The 22918-nt window shown below is 35.4% G+C and overlaps 1 protein-coding gene across 7 annotated transcripts in view; it reads right to left on the bottom strand.

Moving 5' to 3' along the window:
- Positions 1-22918, bottom strand: part of LCA5 (lebercilin LCA5) — a 160063-nt gene that overhangs the window by 57042 nt on the left and 80103 nt on the right. For 2 of the 7 annotated variants that reach the window (XM_060283367.2, XM_060283368.2), the window contains exons 3-5: positions 10106-10137; positions 8268-8657; positions 3519-4048 (exon numbers count right to left, since the gene is read on the bottom strand). In XM_060283367.2, coding sequence (XP_060139350.1) covers positions 3519-4048; positions 8268-8466 — 729 coding nt within the window. In that variant the 5' untranslated portion in view covers positions 8467-8657; positions 10106-10137. Of the gene's footprint in view, positions 1-3518; positions 4049-8267; positions 8970-10105; positions 10221-19096; positions 19276-22918 lie in introns of those variants that run through there. The other 5 variants (XM_030859353.3, XM_030859352.3, XM_060283369.1 and 2 more) reach the window with 5 other exon arrangements.

Raw genomic sequence — 22918 nt, forward strand, 5'->3', positions numbered from 1 at the left:
TGATCCATGTTTAATGAAATTCTTATCAAAATCTCAGGAAGGTGTTGGTAGACAGAGACAAGTTTATTCTAAAGTTCATTTGGAAAGGTAGAGGACCTAGAGTAGCTAAAATAGGTAAAATTTTAAAAACAAAGCATAACATGAGATGAATCCCTCTACCATAATCATATATATATGGTTTACTATGTAGTCTGTAATGAGGAGAGTGTGGTATCATCAGAGGGACAGACACATATATCAGTAGAATAAAGAATCCAGAAATAGACCCACAAAAATAAGTCCAACTGATTTTTGACAAAGGTGCCAGATTCAGTGGAGGAAGAACAGCCTTTTCAACAAATGGTACTAGAGCAACTGGGCACTAAAAGGTGGGGGAAAAAAAAATGAACCTCGACCTAAACCTCACAACTTATACAAAAATTAACTCAAAATGAATCATGGACTTTAAAACATAAAACCATAAAGCTTTTGGATAAAAACACAGTAGAAAATCTTTGGAGCTACAGACAAAGGGTACCAGGGATAGCAAAGAATTCTTAACTTGACACTAAAAAGCACAATCCATGAAAGAAAAATCTGATAAACTGGACCACATCAAAATTTAAAACCTTTCTTCTGAAAGACCCTGTGAAGAGGATGAAAAGACAAGCTACAAACTGGGAGAAAATATTTGCAAACCACGTACCTGACAAAGAACCTGTATTTAGTATATATATAAAGAACTATCAAAATTCAACAGTAAAAGCACAAACAATCCAATGAGAAATATAGGCAAAAAACAAACAAAATGAATAGGATCTTCTGATGGCAAATAAGCATATAAAAAGATGTTCAACATCATTAGCCATTAGGAATAATGCAAGTTAAAACCAAGAAATAGTGCTAAAAACCTGTAAGAATGGCTAAAATTTTAAAAAGTGATAACACCAAATGCTGGCAAGGATGTGGAGAAAGTGGATCACTTATACATTGCTGGCTAAAATGTAAAATGGTACTGCTGCTCTACAAAAGAGAAAGGCGGTTTCTTACAAAACGTGTGCTTATCGTACAATCCATCAAGTATACTTTCATGCATATATTCCAGAGAAATGAAAATTTATGTTCACACAAAAATCTGTACATGAATGGTCATAACAGCTTTATTAGGTAATAGCTAAAAACTGCAAACAATCCAAATGCCCTTCAACGGGATATACCGTAACACTCTGTTGTATATCCATGCCATGGAATACTACCTGGGAATAAAAAAAGGAACAAGCTATTGATATACGCAACAACTTGGATGGAGCTCAAGGGAAAAAATGAAATCTGCCAACCGCAAAAGGTTAAATACTGTATGATTCCAGTATTTATATTACATTCTTAAAATGATGAAATTATAGAAACGGTGAACAGATCAGTGGATGCCACAGATCAGAGAGCTGGGGAAGCCAGGAAGGTAACTGTGCCTATAAGGTGGTAACACAAGTTCCCTGTGATGGAACTGTTCTGCATCTTGACCACGGTGATGGTCACATGAATCTACACATGTGATAAAATTGCATAGAACTAAATACATACACACACACACACACACACACACACACAAACAAGTCCAGGTAAAACTGGTGAAATCTGAATAAGGTTGATGAGTTGTATCAATGTATTACCACCAATTTCCTAACTGCAATATTATATTCTAAGTATGCTATATGTTACCACTGGAGAAACTGGATGAAGGATCTATGCGATCTCTCTACATAATGTTGTTAAAACTTCATGTCAACCTAAATTAACCAAAAATAAAGTTTTTTTAAATTTCTTAACTCCACTAAGAAAAAAAAGTAAGAATTGAGGACACTATACAGTTAACAAGTATTTCAAAGACTTATCATCACAGATGACTGATTTTCAGCTCTCAAGTGGGTAGCCACATAATTCAACTCCATCTACAACTCAGAAACCACAGACTTATTCCATTTTTCCTCTCTTCCTTCTTTCTCTTCCCTCCTCTACCACTCCATCAACCCCCTTCATAACTGGCTATAAGAGAGAACTGCAGTATGTGTATATGTGTGTGTGTGTGTGTGTGCGTGCATGCGTACTGCAACTCCGTGTTCTCTCTAGTTTTATATAAACACGCACAGAGGTGTGGGTTGTTTTCAACCATACTTATTAATTAGCATTCTGGGCTCTTGGTTCCTAATTTTAAAATCCATTATGTGGCACATTTTATACTTCCCTTTAAAAATCATTAAAATGTCAGCTATTTGTTTATGACAATAGTTGCTTCCATCCCTACCCCCACCCCACTACATAGGAAAGTGGTCCTTAAAAAAAAGTTTTCGTATGTTGCTCTGAAGTTCGAGTTGATCACTGGTGGAACCTATACAATAAGATATCTTCTGTGCACTGAAACAGAAGTTAATGATTGCTAATTTTGGAGAATAAGCTAGGCACTTTTTCTGGTCACTGATATACACTCCATTTAATAAGTCACTGTCTCTGGGCATGGCATTGGTAGATTGAGCCTGGCATACTATACAGACTACGAAGTACTATTATCATACCATGTACTAAAAACATCTAATTAATACACTGCAGAAAGCTAGTTTATTTATAGTTCTGACATTCCCTTGCTCAGAGAGCTCTCACAGCAGGCATTATTCTCATACTTTTTCCCTACCTTTGCTTTCTAAACTACTTTGTCAATTCTAAGTAATTCTAAGCCCTGACTCAGGGCTTCTGTTTGATACACACAGACACACACACACACACACACACACACACACAGCACCACATTTCAGTGGATGTTTAACTCCGTGGATCTTAGTCACTTGCGGAAAATATAATATTTGATTTGAGATATATATGTATGTGTGTATGTGTGTGTGTGTGTGTGTGTGTGTGTGTGTGTGGGTGTGGGTGTGTGTATGTATCTCACAGGTATCATCTAATATAAGTTTTCCATATAACAGTCATGGGGTAGTACTCTTTTCCTAATTATAAGAAAAAAATATTTTTATAAGATCTGCTGTATTCTCAGACCATTAACTCAACATCATTCCACCCACCTCTCACATCAGTTTTTATTTGGGGGAGTAGAGGCACACCCTGTCTCAAAATATATCTTTCACAAATGTTCAAAGAAATAAAAACAGAAAGTATTATTCATGTGGCATTTCTTACACAATGGCCCCAAAATGTCAGTTTTCGACACTATAGCTCTTATAGTATCATTTTCAATTTCAGAGAAACAATCACATAATCAAATAGTATATTTCCCCCAAATGGTCAAGATCCATGGAATTAAATATCCATTAACATGTGGCCCATTAATGTACACAATCTTTTACATCTTGCTCTTAAAGATAAAATCTTAAGTTTTTCCTAATCTCTTACTCAGAAAGATAATATCAAAAAAATAGTTTTCATTTCCAAGCAATGCAGAACTGCAATAAGCAGTCTTAAAAGAGCACATTAAATGCCCAATGAAGAATAACACAAAACAGCACAATTAGAAACTGTAGAAATTTTACCTTAATTCTTCTCTCGGTGTCATCTAATTTTAACTCTGCTGAAACGAGTTTCTTTGCTAAGTCATCTCGTTCAGGTAGGTGTCTAGCTTCAGAGATCTTTTTCAGTTTCTGTAAGGAAAGTTTTGTCCTAAATAGTTCACCTTCTGTATCTTTCACCCTTTTCTCAGTTGCCCGTTCTTTCTCTCGAGATTTTCTTAAGCGTTCTTTGAGTGCTGTAATCTCATTGTTATGACGAGCAATAAGTTGTGAGATTTCATTTTCTGTATCTTCAAACTTATTCAGGGCTTTCTCCTGCCGATACTGAAGCCTTTTCAAAGCCTTATTTTCTTTTAGCAGCTCAGCTAACTTGACCTGGAGTTCAGTTACTTCATTCTGCAATTCATTGATTTTTAGCAGTCTTGCAGAAAGAACCCGTTTTGTAACAAGATCAGTATCTTTCCGAAGTGGCTCCCTATTGAGGCCCCGGGAGTGAAATCCCGCTGGGACTCCCCTTCTGTTTGGTGGACCCTTAGGGCTTGGTTTCCTAGGGACTAAAAAAGAAACGGTAATAATGTAAAGTGAAAGCTGTACCAGATGTAGTATTATTTACTCATCCTAACACAAGTGGATCCACAACATTCTTTAGTTATCTTGTTTCCTTAAAAAATGATTTTACAATATTTAATTAGATATCAGGTTTTACCTAGAGCTCTTAATATAATGGTTTTATAAGAAAGGTTTGAAATCTTTTAAGAAAGTTCAAGAATTATATTCTGATCCAGCAAAATAATATCCCCATAGTTTATAGGGAATTATTTTACCATTTTTAACTTTACAGATAAGATAGCCAGCCAGCATTTGAACACAGGCACCGTCAGCACTAGCATGGTGCCTAATAAATACTGGACAAAATATTGTGATACTCAAGTCATTTGTCCCAAGATATTTGGGATCATTATTTAAAATGTGGAAATGTATGGGTTTTTTAAATTAGTTAGAAATCTTTATTTGGGGAAAGAGGATGACAACATGACAGCAAGAAGATTTGCGACTCAGATTTACCACTTAATAAATCCTTGAGCAATTCAACTTAAACCTTTTCCAGGTCTATCTTCCCTACCCACAGAATAAGGATAACAACTCATTTGTTGTCGTGAGGATTAACTGAAGTTTGCATGTAAAACAGAAAGTTCTCCACAAATATTCTCTGTCAGCGACAAAAACTTAATCCCAGGTATCAGTGATTGGAAACAGAAAACACTTCAGCAGTACAGGTGTGATTCTAAATGCTTTCTCAGAGGCTTTCTTTTGTGTGATGTTCGAATCAAAAACATCTGGCATAATTTAAGAACAAGATAAACAAAAAACTCCACCCTAAAAAGTACAAGCATGTGAAATCTTTAAAGTTAACTAATACACATTAATCACAATATTTCACAAAAATTTGGAATGTTTTTTTTTTCTTTTTACTAAAAGTTCATTAAACTTAAGCCTCAATATACAAAGCACCTGCCCTTTAAAAGAGGCATCTGGAAGTCTGCCACAGTTGAGAATAACGAACTTTAATCTCCAAAGTGACTGCATTTTTTCAAGAAGGAAATGCATTCCAGAGGGAAAAAAAAATGAAGAAAAACTAGAAAATCCAATGTTTCCCTACCCGTTTTACCAGCCATGGATACCCTGATTTCATTATGTAAACAAGGGTAAGAGTAATATTTACAATTTAACACTATAAAGTTTCATTAAAGAGATGGAAGTTTTATAGAAGCTATTTTGAATGTGTAACTGATTCGGGATTGCAGCTCTATAAATGCTTGAATATATGAAAGGAAGTGGTAATAAAAAGAAATGAGGGAAAACCTACTTGTAACTCTGAAACTATGCTATCCAATATAGTAGTCACTAGCCACATGTGCCTACTGAGAAACTTGAAATGTGGGTGGTCCAAACTGAGATACCCCGTAACTATGAAATACATACCAGATTTCAAACACTTAGTTTAAAAAAAAAAAAGGAATGCAGAATATTCCACACACTATGTTTTATATTAACTATATTTAGAAATGATAATATTCTGGATATGTTGGGTTAAATAAAATATATTATTAAAATTAATTCCACCTGCTTTTCTTTTTAAATGTGGCAGTAAAAAATTGTATATGTGGCTTGCATTTGTGACTTGCATTATATTTCCATTGGAGAGATTGCTCCAGTTTTAAATTGGAGCACCCATCATTTCAATTCTCTTTCTTTCCCAACATACTGAATTAATAGAGTTTTAGTATCTATATGCTATTATAGAATATGTATTCAGCTCTTGGAGTGACAGAAACTTTATACATAAAAATGACTGTACATAAGGAAGAATGTTAATCATTCCAAATCTCTGATTTTTATGTATAAAATTATATTGCTCAGCAAACAAGACTTCATACAAATGGAAACTTAATTTGAAAAGTTAAAGCCTAGATATTATACGAATCAGGATAAAAATTTTCCACTAATATTTTATTGAACAATTTAGCCAGACAGAAAGGGCTTCCACAACCAACTTTTGACATCCTAAAAATCTGAACATTGATTTTTAGCATATTCTATTAGTACATCTACAGACAAAGTACACTTAACCAGAACTCAAAAATATTTCTTAGCGTTCATCTACCTCTTTCATTTTTAAAACTATCAAGATGAAATACAGGGCTAATAGGAGTCAGAACAAAGATGACTTATTGTTGTGTATATCATTCTTCATCTCCCCCTTGTTAAGTCACCACCAAAAAGAGAGTGGGCAAATAACTGCTTTTTTCCTTCCATCAGGTGTTAAAATTACGGTATGACTCATTTAAAAAACATGTAACAAAGATAAACTATGCATCTACCAAAAACTCAGTGTTTATATTACTGATAAAACAAGAAATAGAATAAGTATGTAATATGTAATACACAAAGATGTATAAATTATTAAATTTTATTATAACTTCTGATAGAGCACAAATTTTACTTCTGATAGAGCACAAATAACTTCTGATAGAGCACAAATAAAGCATGCTGAAATTTAAAAGGAGGAAGAATATGTTATCAAACATGAAATTCCACAAATTCAAGTGTTAAAGATGCTTTTTTAATCACATTTGTTCTTTCCTTAATTTAGTCTACACTGATGATTGTGACTTAAACCAAAAGGAATTAACTTAGTGTTTAAGGAAAGTTATCAGTTTGGTTATGTTGTTTGATCTAAGGTAGACAAATTACCACAGATTTTAATTCAAAAGATAATGCAAAGCAGAAAACAGTACAAGTCAGATTGAAGACAATAACCGAAATTTTTCTGGGTGATACTAGAACTGTTTCTCATAGCTTTTTCTCAATTATCTTCTTAAATAAGATAAGGCGTAAGAAGTTCTGACTCCTTAATTGGGTAGCCTCCTAAACTGCTTCTGGGTAACAAGTGAAAAAGTATTCTTGCCAGTAATTCCCAAGGTATGTAAATGATTTCTTGGGAATAAACAGTCATTTTCTAAGGTTCAATCCTAAGGTCTGTTTGTTCTTAATTATATAGCAAAAGTTTAATATCAGATCATGCTCTCAGTCACAAAATCAAAGCAAGAAAACTGCACTGAGACAGATTTGGAGGAAGAGACTAAGAAACCTGCAGCATTGTACTTGCAGGACAAACAGACAAACAGAAGAAGAAAATGCACCCAAATTGTTCAAAGTATCAACATCCCTGGGAAGCTAGATCAGGGATCCATGAGAGGGCTGCTTTCAAAAGGAACATACACTCTTCTAAAAAAGCAAATGTTACTTTTCAAAGTAAAAATCTGTAAAGGCAAATTTAATCAAACTCCTGAATAAAACTTTTCAATAGCTAACTATTCTCCTGTACAGAAACAGTCAATATCTTAACACAAGATTCCAGGTGTTTCATTGCCTTGCCCCTGTTTTCCTTTTCATCTCCCAAACTTACCACTCCCTGCCTTGCAATCTTACCATTCTAAGCTACTGCTGTTATATTGTGCTGTATTTATTAACATATATTATAAAACCTCATTTACCTTAGCTTACTTTTCTATGATATACTCCTTACATATTTTGTTACTAAGTACACATCAGGGTTTTCTTGACCAGGGATTTATTAAGATGAAGAAGAGATTTCTAGAACATTATCTCGTCAAATATATATTAATAACTAGTTCCAGACTAGTAACATTTTAGTAAGAAAAATTATTTCTAATGATTTATGTTGTTTCCATTATAACACAGCTTAATAGAAAACAGACTGGTGGACCCAAGCCCCAAATTCCAATTCTAGGCTGAATTTGAACTTTTGTAATAAGTAGGGAAAGTAATTTTACTCAATCTATAAAAATGCCCCTTAACCACTTTATATCAATGCTTCTCACTACTTTTTGAAATTGAAGATAAAGGAAGGTCCACGTGTTTTGTGGGGCTTTTTGTGGTTTTTTTGCCTTTACAGTACCTCACAAACTCCAAGATAATCATTTATTTAGGAACAAGAGAAAACAAAATGAGAAGCCTCAGTTATGGTTCTTTCTTTGGTATACCGTATGACTTTGAATATAACAAAGGATAATACACAGTACCATAAGCAACATTTATAAAAATATATCCTATTCTAAATGTAAATCATCCCATTTCCATGCACATATCCATATACATATTAATAGAAGAGTTTCATTCATACATGTTTTCCTTAAGCATTCAAAATGAATTTTCTAGATCTACTGGACTTTTTTAAAGGATGCTTACCTTGATGACGCATTTGGCTGTCTGAAATTTGTTTTTTAGGATTTTTTCCCTTAATACTTGCCGGTGAGGATGGATGGACCAGCGATGACCGGCCAGAAGACTGTGGTGTAGCTCCAAAATCAGATGAACAGTAAGAGTAATAATGTCTGCCTGCCTTACTTTCTTTACCAGTACCTGGACTTCTTTCTCTTTCCCCCATGGCTTTGAAAAATGGCCTCTATTCACATAATTTCACAGATTCTTTTCTTCAGAAAAATCCATGGCAATCCTGAAGAGCATTTTTTAGAGTCTTCAGATCCCGGGGATAATATTCATGTATGTGCAATTTGTTTTCTCTCTGTATCTGTGGTCCACAATTCACAGGAGGGACCAGAAAATACACTTTTTCCCCTACAATTAAGGAAGGGGGAAGGAAACTCATCATATTTCATGAAATAGATTTCTACAGTTAATTACAATGAAATATACTAAAAGCAAAATAATATACTGCTTATAATTTTTAAAAGAGGCTGTAATTTAATTCATCTATATTTTCACACAGTTGTTTACAGTATTTGGAGAAAAGACAAACTGTCATAGCCTAGACAGAGAACATGTAAAGTACCTGACATATACTTGCTTCTGAATAAATGTTAACTGCACTTGACTCCCTTGAATCTTAAGATTTAAAATAAACACAAGTGCTGATTTTTAACAGGTGAATTATGATCAAATCACCAATTTCTTTCTTTTTTGGGGGGTGGGGTGTTGGGGGATGGTGGTAAAGGACAAGACTGCTAACAAAACCAAAGAAAAATATCTAAAATTGCATAAAAATGTAAAACTGAAAGTATGTAAAAAAATTAATCAAATTAAAGCACTTGATGAAAAAACATTTGCAGCACGACAGAAAAATGGTTACCACCCTTAACAATAAATACCTCATATCATGCCATAAGAAAAATATGAAGTCCAAAGATAAATGGGCAAATACATATTAAGACCCACAGCAAGCAATACAAACTATAGGCACATAATAACATTCAACCTCAGATACCATTTTTAAACCTATCAAATTGTCACAGATTTCTCAACACTCAATGCTTCCAGAATGGCTGTCAAGAAAATACTGGGAAAAAAGTTGGCAAAATATATTAAAACTTTAATTATGCTTTTAACCTTTGATCTGATAATTCCATTGCCGGATACGAAGAAAATTACCCTAAAAATAGGGGGAAAGTTTATGCACAAATATTTAATGCAGTACAATTAAAAAAAAAAACAAAAAAGGAAGCAACCTAATCTAACCACTGCAAAATAACTAACAAAATTAAGGAAAGTATTGAAAAAATCAATATAGCCTAGTATCATGCAACTGTTAGAAATGTTTACAGAAAGTTTGTGTTAACAACGAAGATGCTTATACTATTACAGTAAAAAGAAAAATTCAAACTGGTGTATAAATATGATCTCAACTACACACAGTCATTGAAAAATACTGAAAACACTGAGTATTCTTTTTAACTGAACTCAGGAACTGAAAAAAAATTGCAAACCAAGGTATACATAATATACCAAAATAACGTCTGGAATTGGATTACTTTTATAATTATAATTGTTCTTAATATTTACAAGAAATGAAAAGCCCATTGATGAAATTAGTGTTAAAAGTATATACTAGTAATAAATGAAAATGACACATGCACAAGGTAGCACTACTACTATTCATGTAGCACTTTTGTAGGGGCAAAGGACTAAAACAATCAAAATGACCATCAATAGGGAACTGGCTGCATACACTGTAAACCTCCACACAGTGAAGTACAGTACTATGAAGCTATTAAAGGAATGCGGATTACCTCTGTATATTCTCTGCAGTCTGAAGTGATCTCTAGATTAAGAAAAGGAAGAGGGAGAAAAGCATGTATAGTACGCTACCATTGAATGAAGGAGGGTTATAAATTTATATACACAACTTTTTATATTTTTAAAAAGTAGAAGAACAAATTAAATAATGAACAAACAATGGGTTCTCTAGGGCAGGGCTGTCCAACAGAACATTCAGCAAGAATGGAAATGTTCTAAAATCTGTTCAGTATGATAGCTAGCCACATGTAGCTACTGAACACCTAAAATGTGGCAAGTGTGAATGAAGAACTAACTTTTAATTATGCTGAATTTTAATTAATTTAAATGTTAAAAGCCACATGCACTAGTGGTTAGCTGATTGGACAGTATAGCTGTAGAGGAAAGCAGGAAGCAGAGTTCAGGGATAGGGATAGGAGTTAGACTTCTTTATAACTTTTGTAGACTCAACTTTGGAAATAATAATTTTTAGAAATTAGATTTTTAAAAAGCATTTCCTACGAATCCAAAGAAAATGAAACAAATAAATGTAACTATATATACAGTTGGTGGCAAAACCACACAGATTAACCAATTCTAATGACTTTAAAACACAATCCCTAGTGAGATATATCCTACTGACAAAAAAGTACAAAATTTTTCTAAAAACTAGTTTCAATAATCACATTGTTGGCATTGTTATTCTCAGGCTACTACATGTGCACTGTGAGATAAAGCAAACAAGTAATTACATTGGTTCGGTTAGGTATTAGAATTTTCTAAAACAAACAAGTATAAGCCAATACGAGTTTTAAAATTCTGGAGCCCAAAAGGTGAATTTTGAGTATCAGTATGAATTTATAACGGATTTTACATTAAAAAAAAAAAAAAACACTGTTTCCCAGCTCTGTCCACTGAAAAACCCTAGAAGCAAGAAACGAATTAATAGCAACAAACATTCCCAGCACTCAAATGTAGTGTCTAAATACCGTTTCCCTTAGAAGAAACTAGAACTCCTTGTAAAACGTCTTATTCCACATCTAAGAGAGGAAACATACAAGATGAATCTAAAAATCTAGAAATTTGGTCATACTAGAGAGCGAGAAAGCTGTGAGGCACTCCTGATGGAGCATCAGAAGGGCTTGGGAGCGCACTCCAAGAAGCTCCGACTAGCCAACAGTGGGACAATTGCATCGTCAATAAGAATTATATCAGCAAAGGATTAAGACACATCAAATATGTTTAAATTCATGAGGTCATATGTTATTTTAAAAAAACTAATTAGTTACCTCTGAAAGACACTAGGCAACCAACTCATTCATATGAAATTGATACATAAAGAGAAAAAAATCAAACATGTATCCTACCTATACTGTTAGGAGCTGTACCTTAAAATAACAAAACAGTAGATAAGGGGAAGTATTGGGTTGGCCAAAAAGTTTGTTTCTTTACAGAATTATTCTAGCTAATAAATTAAAAAGGGAATATCAGAATGACAGAATTAGAATACTGCCACTTTGTAGCCACTAACGAAATAATGAAAGTAGACAGTGCTCACTAATGGCTGCTAACACCATAGAAAAGAAATAATCAGACACTGTGTGCCTTCCAGATAGGACAAGGATACCTCTGAAGTAATCGGCTCCTCCTACAAGAAAAATAAAATCTGATTCTGGTCAAACTTCTAAACTGAAATGACAATTTATAGAAAATACAGGGGACAGAGGTACAAGGAAGCAATTAGCAAAATCCACACTGTGGCAAATCCTATAGGACAAACTGGCTTCTTTAACGCATAAATTGCAAGCAGGAAAAGAAGAGATGGCGAGAAGGTTTCTATATTTTTTAAAAGTCTTAAGGAAAACAAACAATTGCAATCTATGAGCCTTGCTTCAATCTTGATTCAAACAAATTATATAAAAGAAAATTATAAGATAATTTAAACACTGACTGGATATTTAATGACATTAAGGAATTGCTATTGCTTTAGGTGAGATCATGATATTGTGATTACTTTATTTAAAGAGTCCTTATATTTCAGAGGTAGATGTTGAGATATTTATAGGTAAAATTAAATAATGTCTGGGGTTTGCTTCAAAATAATCCAAGGGGAAGGAGGTAAAAGTAGAGATTAAATAAGACTGGCCATGAGTTAATAAAACTATGTAAAAACTGTGGAGACTTGCAGCTTCACTATTCTACCTCTGCTTTCATATTGTTTCAAATTTTCCTTAACAAAAAAGATTTTTTCAAAATCAAGCAAACAAACTTAGAATTTTGTTTTACTTCCTGGTAGATTATTAGTGCCTGGCAATCTCAGTCTCTGTTACAATTAGCTATCTGATCTGAAATCAGCAACAAGTATTAATATTAAAAAATATATAAATCAGTCTGAATCTTTCACTTTGCAATCATGACAGAAAATATTTACACATTTAAAAAACTGTCTAGGAAAAAAGGATGATGGATTAAAGCAATTAAGTGGCTCTATCACTTATTAGCTGTGCAAACCTGGAGAAGCCACCTAACTTCTCAATCTAAATCTAAATCTCAATTTTCTCATCTGTAAAGTGGAAATAATAATGGTAACTTCCTTAAAGAATTGTTGTGACAATTAAATGGGATAATTCAATAACTATCACACAATAAGCACTTGGTAAATATCAATAATTGTATATTACAATTCAAACATACAAGATGCTCAGTAAATTCTGATTAATACTCTTTGTCAAAGACTTTCAGTTTTAACAGTATAATTAAAAGTTGATTATATGATATGGATGAAGATTATTTCTGTTTATATGCACATAGCAGCAGTAGCTTCCTATGACCTATCCCATGTAAGTCAGGGGTCCCACCTAACTTTTTCTTGCGAAGGGTAAGAATCCACAAAAACATTACCTGCCATTCATCTCATATACACCAACACTAGCTCTCTCCCCAACCCCTGCCCCAAACATATACATATTTAAAAAAAAAAAAGGAAATATCCATTGCCCTGTTATCCAAATCCTGTTTCCTGGGACAACTATTTTAATGGCTTATACTTTTTGCTTATACTATTTTTTTTAATTGAAGTATAGTTGATTTATAATATTGTGTTAGTTTCAGATGTACAGCACAGTGATTCACTTATGTGTATCTATATATATATATTCCTTTTCATATTCTTTTCCCTTATAGGTTATTACAAAAATTGAGTATAGTTTCCTGTGCTATACAGTAGGTCCTTGTTGCTAATCTATTTTATATATAGTACTGTGCTTATACTATTTCTTGAATTAGCAATTTTAGACTACGAAAGATGAGGATTTAACTCACACCTCATTTTAAATGGCTGCAACATGCAACTACATGTTGGTTACACAGAGGTTTTTCTCTAGAATTCCTAATTGTCCTTTTTTCTTGAGAGGAAAAAGCATCCTTCTTATCACATCACTGATATCTATCAGTTTCTTAGTCATTCTATCTATAGCCTGAAATCCATTATTCTTCCTCCTAAAAGACATTTTTCTTGGAGACCAGTAATTTCCTATTCTAATGTAAACCAATAACTTTCTACCCGCTGCACCACTGTCATTCTGGAATAACTTTTACCGTACTTCTGAGTTAATCTACCATTTCTAGTGGCCCATGTCATCGTCTTTATTAGTTTTCATTGTATTTTATTGCTCCATATCCTCAAGCAGCTTCTTCCGAAAGGGTTATCCGAGGTAAAAGTTCTGAGTCTTTGCATGCCTGAGAATGTCTTTATTTTGCCTCATACTTGATAGTTTTCATAGGTTCCAAATTCTAAGTGACTCTCTCAGAACTTTGGAGACACTGCTCCACTGTCTTCTAAACCCTCAGAGCTGCTTATGAGATGTGACAGTCATTCTTTTACTCAACATATACTTTTCTTGAGCTCTCACTATGCAACAGTAATGAAAAAACAGTAACGAAAGATCCCTGCCCTTATGGAGTTCACACTCTAGTTATGTTCATCTGATTCTCATTCTTCATAGGTAATCTTTTTTTTTTTTAACTCCCTAGGAACTTTTAGGATCTTCCCTCTTGCTATATTGAAATGTCACAATGATGTACGTAGGTGTGGTTCTGTTTTCATTGTGTTGCCCTTTTCTTTCCCTCTTCCTTTTAATGTGGAAACTTGTGTCTTTAAGCACGAGAAATGTTCTTAGGTTTCTTTTTTGATAACTGACTCTTCCTTTACTCTTTTTGAAACTTCTACTGGTTAAATAACAGACTTGCTCTCTTTGTCTTTTTGGACTATTTTCAAAGACATTTACTCACTCTATCTTCTAAATCATCCAGGAATTTTTTTTTTTAATTTGTGCAAACATCTTAATTTGCAAGAACTCTTTCTTGTTCTGATTTTTTAAAATAATTATTCTGTTCTTACTTTAATGAGGCAATACATTCTCTTTCCCAAGAACACTAAATAGAGATTTTGCTTGTTTTAAGGTCTCTTCTGATCCATAAATTATCTTCGTTTCACACAGTTACAGTTTTTCAGTTTGTTCATCTTACGTTTTTTTATACACTGCTGATTTTATTTCTTTGAAGATAATTTTTAGTCACCCACTGATATTTAGGAAAGAAGAAAAAGAATGAACAGAAACCATGTACATGTGAGCGGGGCCTCCTGACAGGCACATGTTGCTTTAGGATGAACAGCAAAGAATCAGTCATTATGCTGGGGACTCCCTAAAAGTTAGCAATGAGAAGGGATTATCTCCAAACACAAATGTCCACCATGGCAACTCTACTTCTTCTTTAGTGTCATCTTTGTTTTTATTTCCAGGAGAAATTACTTCTATGTTTTTTGATGGGAAAGAGAGTGAGGGGTGAAGGGCAGAGAGTATTACACTGACGGTCGCTGTGCATGAGCTTGGGTGGAAAAGGAGGCACAACTATTCCATTTATAGTTTTTTAATTATTCTTCCTCCCCATTTTCAATTTTCTTTTCTGACTTTTTAAATCCCAAGATACTCTGAGACTCTGTTGGATATATCAGAATATTTCTTTGCTGCAGTTCCCTCTTGAATATCTTGGGACATAGTTCTGTTCTAATCTATTCCACCCGTCATTTCTTTCATGTTTCAGAAATGTGTTGTTATCTCTCGTCTACTGAGAGTATTCTATCATTCTTACAATGTTATACGTTTATTCCCTTTTTTCTTTAATATGATTTTAATGTTGTCTCCAAGTAGAAGAGACAAATACATATGGTCAGATCTATATCTTTAACAGCAAATATAAGTCATCTTTAGGCTAATTATTCATAACAATTATTCTCGACCTTTCAAGACAACTTGATATAAGCAATCACTTTTCCAAAGTTCATGAAACTACTATTCAATTCATACACTTATTCAGTCAACAAAAATTACTGATGATACAGACGCCATTTTAGACAATGAGGAAACTAAAATGAGCAAAAATACACTATGAGTTCTTTTAGAGCAGCGTCTGGCTCTTCCATCAAAGAGAGACGATTAGAAAAAACAGTCACAATAAATTATGTATGTATCCTTTATATATTCCCTGAAAATATTACATGTTAATTACACGAGAACACTTTAAAAGTGATAAATTCAAGAACAGCCCCCAGGACATATATGTGGAGAAAACCATAATTCAAAAAGATACAGGCGCCCCAATGTTCACTGCAGCACTATTTATAACAGCCAGGACATGGAAGCAACCTAAATGTCCATCAGCAGAGGAATGGATGAAGAAGATGTGGTACATATATACAATGGAATATTACTCAGCCATAAAAAGAAGGAAATAATGCCATTTGCAGCAACATGGATGGACCTAGAGATTATCATACTAAGTGAAATAAGTCAGACAGAGAAAGACAAGTATCATATGACATCACTTATATGTGGACTCTAAAAAAAAAATGATACAAATGAACTTATTTACAAAACAGAAACAGACTCATAGGCTTCAAAAATAGAAAATAAACTTATGGTTACCAAAGGGGAAACGTTGTGTGGGCGAGGGATAAATTAGGAGTTTGGGATTAACACATACACACTACCATATATAAAACAGATAATCCACAAGGACCTAGTATACAGCACAGGGAACTCTACTCAATATTCTGTAATAACCTATGTGGGAAAAGAACCCGAAAAAGAATGGATATATGTATGACTGAATCACTTTGCTGTACACCTGAAACTAACACTACATTGTAAATCAACTATACTCCAATATAAAATAAAAAATTAAATTTAAAAAAAGGAGAAGAATAGTCCCAGGAATGCTAGAGAACATTTTGTTACCTTTGCCAAACTTATGATTACTTAGGATCTATGCTGAAATAAGGTAGGTATTTCTAATCCCATATTATGTTACAAACCTTCATGACAACAAACAAGCATTCCTTAGAAAATAAAGCAACCCAAAGATCTAAGCCTTCCTAGAAAATGGAAATTTAGACACTTGTGAAAATTTTCCTTTATAAAATTAGTCCTTAGTCCTTGTAAGAACACCGTTGCCTGGCTGTCAGTGGCTGCCAGAAAAACTGTTCAAACAAGCAAACAGGAAAACAAAAGTTAACAAGTTAAAGAAAAAAGAAAATGCATGAAATATTAGACCAAAATATGAAAGGAAGAAATGGATAAAGATGAGGTAAGACAACTATTAGAATAATAACTAATAATGTTTTTACGAAGTAAAAACAAATGAACTACTATAGTTCAATAAGATTACATAACAATTTAGCACTGGAAGGAACCCTGGGAAATCACTCCTTTCTTTGAATAGATTAAGGAAACTAAGACCCAGAAAAACAAAGTGACTTACCCAAGATCCCAACTTATCTAAGGTCACAGACCTAAGTTAGTAAAACTGGAAATGGACTACAAGTTTTCTGACTCTTGGTTGAGGGACCTATTCAATATTTCAATACCAACCATCGATGAGAACTACCTCATCTTTAAAGCCACCTCCATGTGTATCTATTCCGTAGTGTGGCGCTCCCCCTACTAAAACTGAAGCAGCATTTCTGCTCCTTTTTAGAGCTAAACTTTTCACCTGTCTTCCTTCCCACTCCTCTCCATCTCAAGGACTGTGCTCCTGCAATTCTGCCCTCTCTACAGGATCATTCCAATCAACAAAGAGGTTCTAGTAAAGCTGCTGCTTGACTCCATGGCCTATTGCATCTACAACCCAATTTCTCCACTCCAATTTTCCAGTAAAAGTTTTCGAAGAGTAATTTATAATCTAGAATGTCATCTCTACTTCCTTTCCAACAATGTTTTTCTGAATCCACACTAGTCAGGTTTTCATCCCGACCATTCCGCTGAAATAGCTTTTGTCAAAAGAGACAGTGACATTCAGCCTGGTGAAATCCAAGAACCAATTTTCTGTCCTCTTCACCCCTGACCCCCCAGCAGCATTGGACGAGACTGACCAGTCCCTCCTGCCTACAACACTCTCTTTTCTTACTTAACTTCCATAGCCACCTGCCTTCCTGGTTTTCTCATTACCTCATTGGCTGTCTGTTCCCAGTCTTCTTTGTTGACTCCGCCTCCTCTTCCTGACCTCTAAAGGTTGGAGTACACAAGGCACCACATATTTGGCCCTCTTTTCTTTTATCTACGCTCTCTCCTTAGGTGATCTCACCTAGACTTCATTTACCCTGCCTTTCGGATTCATATATTCACCTTCCTATGTGACAACTCCAGCTAGGTATCTAAACATCATTTCAACCTTACATGCCAGCACAAAATCATGATCTATCCCCTTTCTACTCCTATCCACTCTTTCCTATTTTTCTGATCACATTAAATGGCATTTCCATCTACTAAATTATCCATTTCACAAATCTAAGGATCATCCCGGATTCCTTCTTACTCTCACATCCCACAACCAAACCATCTGTAAAACCAGGCTGTTTTATCTCCAAAATATACTCCACATTTGATGATTTCTTACCATCCCCACTGCAACTGCCCTGGTCCAAGCCACCATCTTTTCTCACTTGAACTTCTACAACAGCCTCCTAACTGATATCCTGCTTTCATTTTTGTTGCCCCAGTTAGAGAAACCTATTGAAACTTGACAAAGAGATCAGACAGCATGACTCTCCTGCTTAATTCCCAATTTGTTACTAATTGATAGTTGTGGTTTGTCTGAGGCCACAAAGTGAATGAGAGGTTTAAACTCAGGTGAAAGTCAATGAGAGGGGTTTAAGCTCAGCTGGAAGTCAATGAGAGGGGGTTAAGCTCAGGTGGAAGTCAGTGAGAGGGGATTAAGCTCAGGTGAACTGGACCCGTGCTCTTCACTACTGTTAAACACTACCCCGTGGTCCTGCCGACTTAAAACGCCAAGTATCTGAGCACCCACTCCGATTCACCGATGCCAAGAAGGCACTTTTTTTTTTTTTTTTGCCAACTCTCCCCTCCTCTCATCCCATCTCTGAAGGATGTGTAAAAATTTCACAGCCTGCACCAAAGAGCCGTTCCACTCTAATCAGTCTTAACTTCCTATCATTTATTAATTCCAGGGCTACAAAGAGCCTCACAGCCTCCTTCCCCTTCTTGCCCCGTCCCTCCTTTCCCATCTTCAGTGTCTGCAGGCCCCTAGGGCTTTCTAATAACTCCGAACCCCTTCTCTAGATCCTCCTGCAAGGCGCTCCCTTCCTTCTTTGCCTGATCTCCCAAAGCAACCCCTCCCGAACTCGTTCTCATCCTAACTTCCCAATCCCCCATCTCTCGGTCAATCTCCCCTCCGCCCAACCCCCTCCCAGCCGCCGGGCTCCAGATTTGTTTTCCGAGGACTTTCTTTCTCCCCGCGTCCCCCAGTCCTCCTCCATCCCTAATCCTTTAACAACTCCACTCGCACGCCCCCAACCTGCTTGGCGGGTCCCGCACAGCCCGGCCTCAACTCGCACCCTCAAGTCCCCCCTATCCCCACGCCCACCCCAAAGCCCACCTCCAAACCGCTCCCGCCCCTCCTCAACGCGGACGCGGCGCCCGCCTCCTTACCTTCAGTCCGCGGGGCCTCGGCGTCTGGCCGCCAAAGAGGGGGTGCCAGACTCGGCTGCGGGGCGGGCGCTCAGGGGGCTGGGGTGCGGAAAGTTTCAACACGGGGCTAAGGTAGGGGCAGGGACGTCAGCTCCTGGGTTGCAACGGCGCGGCGACCTCGGCTCCAGGGTAACGGAGGGGGAGGCCCAGACTGCACTGCGGGACGCCCGCAGCCAATGATAAGCCCGCCCCCGACCTCCCATTGGCTTCTGTTGTTAGAGGGCTCTTTCTATTGGCTTCAGTGGAACCGGAAGGCGGGACGATGAGTACGAGACTAGGCGGCCATTGGTTGACCGCTCTGGCTGTAGAGGCTACGGAGAGTGGCGAAGTCGTGCGCACCGAAGCTCGTAGAAGCGCGCCCGGCCCTTTAAGCTGAGCGAAGCCAGGGGCGGCCGCAGAGGGTCTAGGGCCCTGGGTGGTGGGAGGTGAAAGGCGCGGGCGGAGAGGAGAGGGGTTACTTGACGTGAATTGTAGAAATGAGCAACTGCGTAGTTGAAAACATTGAAAATTGTCTCGAATCGTTTTTGGAAATCGCTTGGTTTTAAATTAGAAACAAATAGCTAGTCGCTTCTCTGTCTTAGCACTGAAATTGCTGATTTTCAGGAGGATGTGGAATAAGTGTACTGATGCGCCTGCCTCGAAGACCTGGCTTTAGTGAAGCACGAAAGTGCCCCGAATTAGGCTTAAAAGTGATTGTTGGGTTTTGGAAGGGGTTTGAGGTGGAATGACATTTGTGGGGCATGTCAGTAACCTATCGAGAGCTGCTTTAAGGCATATTTTCCCTTCAAAAATAATTGACAGTGTATATTAAATGGCATTAATTGCGGGAGGAGGCAGGGAAGGTAAAAAGAAAATCCTCTCTGCGATGAAGTTTCAAGCCTTTCTGAGCCTTCTGATTATCATGATGGTTTAACACCATACTCCGGTGTTCTCGCCTTTGTTAATTTCTCTAGCACCTTCATTCTGCAGAGAATCTAATTCTTGAAGGCAAAGGCGTTCTAATCAATCTTCTGACCATGAATTACGGTAATTCCGTTTCTTGCTTGACCATGTTTTCGACTTGCACTGTTTCAAACCTTTCATTTTACCCTGTCAATATATTTTACTTCAAGTTAAAGATTAACCCACCTAAACAATACCATAATTAAATACAATCGTCTCTATGTGCAATAATCGGGAGAAGATAGTAATCATCTGTTAGTAAAAAAATTAAGATGAGTAATACCAGAAACTGCACTGAAATAGCTTTTCATTAATTTGTTTAAATCTGCTAATACTCTTCATTAAACTAGTTCACTGGTTATTACTCCGTTAAAGTTAATACTATGTAGCTCAGTAAACGCATTGATGGATTACTTTTAAAGGAAGTTGCTATAAAGAGTCAAAAAACATCCTGTAACTAGATTAAAAAACAAAAACAAAAAGAGTCTCTCCCCAAATAGTCAAACTGGGGTTTGCTAGCACTCAAGGAGAGCTGAGAATGAAACGGTATTTATTTAGCACTAACAGTGTGCTAGTCAGTGTAATATTCTGGCTTCATTCAGGTTCTAGACTGGTATTGTTATTCATCGTTCTACCTGAGGAAACAGATTCTGAAAGGTTAAAGGATCTACCACTAGATACTAAAGTAGTAAGTGGTGGGGTCAGGATTCAAGCCAAGGTCAGCTAAGTTCCAGGTTTCAAATTTAAGGCCTTTAATGTGTTTCACCTACAGCTTAATAGAGTTGCTGGCGAGCAAGAAAGAATTTAAAAGTTCAGGAGTCTCCACAAAATTGTCTAATTGTATGTAACACATTTTCAAGATCTTTACAATGTACAGTTTTATTCACTCTATCGTATTTGGAATAACAGTGACTATCAATTTGTTGGACCTAGGAAAAAGACCAAAAGAATTTATAAACCTACATAAGTTAAGAATCAGTTTATTGAACTAATTTTTTAAAAGGTTATCCCAAAATAGGAGATAATTTCAAATGTTTTTATGTGATTTTACATGGTTTTGATATGATTTTGATAGGGCTGGAATTTCCTAAGATTATACCATTTGCCATTTCATTTCACTATATACTACATAGAATTCTGCTTTTCAAAAAAAAAAAAAGGGAAACGAAAACAACAAAATCACATCTTTACATTTCTGCCACTTGAAATTATAAGCAACAGGAACCAGACTTATTATTTTTAAAGATTATGTTTATGAAAAAATTTGTGTTAATAATTATTAAGCACTTTGGAGTTTTATTTTTATTATTTTGGGGCTTATATTGTTATTGCAATACCTCCAGATTTAACTGAATGTTAACTTTTTGCAGGACTCTGATTGCCTTGTTTAATACTATGTGGCAACAGTGATACAGATGATATCAATTAAAATCTTCCTAGAAATGCTTACCAGTAGACTTATTCTCATTTTGCATATGGGGAAACTTAAGTGTTTGAACAATTTGTTAGAAGCTTCATAAAATTAATAGACTAGTAAGTAGACTTTCCAACTGTAGACAATCCAGAAATTACAATGACTATAATTTAAAATGGGCATACTAGAAATAATCACAACTTAGAAAGTACACCAGCATATAATTATTCTTAGCTAAAGTTCAGTTGTCCATTTAATACAATTCTTAAAAAAAAGAATATATATATAAGAATATATATATTCTTATATATTTTACCTTTTGTGATAAGTAATACAAAATTCGAAAATTCTAAATCTAACTTTTTGGTGTCCATATTGCTAGAAAATTTTAAATTTATTTATAAATTCCAGGTAAATAGTGGGTTGCCAACACATAATATTAACTTTTAAACATTATCTAATACACCAGATGTTTAAAAAAATGGAATGGCTTAGGAAAACTTGAGTAGGGTATAAAGAACAGTGAAACTGGGGACACAGAAAGTAGTCTGCTCTTATAAAAACAAATTTAGTCTAATTGATTTTTGTTATTATTTGCCTTTGCAGTACAGAAAGCTGATTCTCTTTGACTATTACTTTCTTTAAAGGATAAATCTTATTTGATCACTTGATGAAATTTACAAGTTAATTATTTTGTTAGTGGAGAAAGAAAGAAGGCTATTGAGATGTTTACTAGTATTTTTCTTTCATAATTGGTGAGTAAATCATTAATAGTTTCTCAATTTCTTAGAGTTTATTTGAATTTGGGGGGCTTTTGCTTTTGTTTTGCATAGAAAGAACTAAATCAAAAGCTGGTTTAAGCTAGTTTTTAATACATGTTTTCATATTTTGTTACTCCACAATTACATCTTTAAGTAAATTGACCTACAGGTCAAATGCTGTCTCCAACGCAGTAGGACTAACACTGAAGGAAAATGTAATTCTATTTGTATTCACATTGTTAGATTTGAAAGGGAGAATGTTAGTATAGTTTTCTTAGTAGATGATTTCCTGTTCTCAACTGAAAATAATCCACAGGAGATTCTATTAAAATCAGTGACTGTCTTTTTAATTGACAATAAATATCCTAGGTAAAGAAAAAAGTGTTTTTACTACTTTGGAGTTCTAGCATAATAGATAGGTATTTCTCCAGTGAAAACAGAAAAATGGCATAGCAGAGCTGCAATGGGAAATTTCTGAGGTAGAAACCTTCGTTCATTAAATACATATTGAGTACTTGGGGAACACAGAGATGAAAAATGAAGTCCTTGTCTTCCAGCTGCCTGCTGTCTAATGAACAAGAAAGATAAGTTTTTCTGATTGCAGGTCATCTATGTAATAAGGGCAATTATAAAGATATACCTAAGGTGCTAAGGGGACTTGGAGAA

The sequence above is a fragment of the Globicephala melas genome, chromosome 14 (genome assembly GCF_963455315.2).
Source record: "Globicephala melas chromosome 14, mGloMel1.2, whole genome shotgun sequence".
Lineage (NCBI taxonomy): Eukaryota > Metazoa > Chordata > Mammalia > Artiodactyla > Delphinidae > Globicephala > Globicephala melas.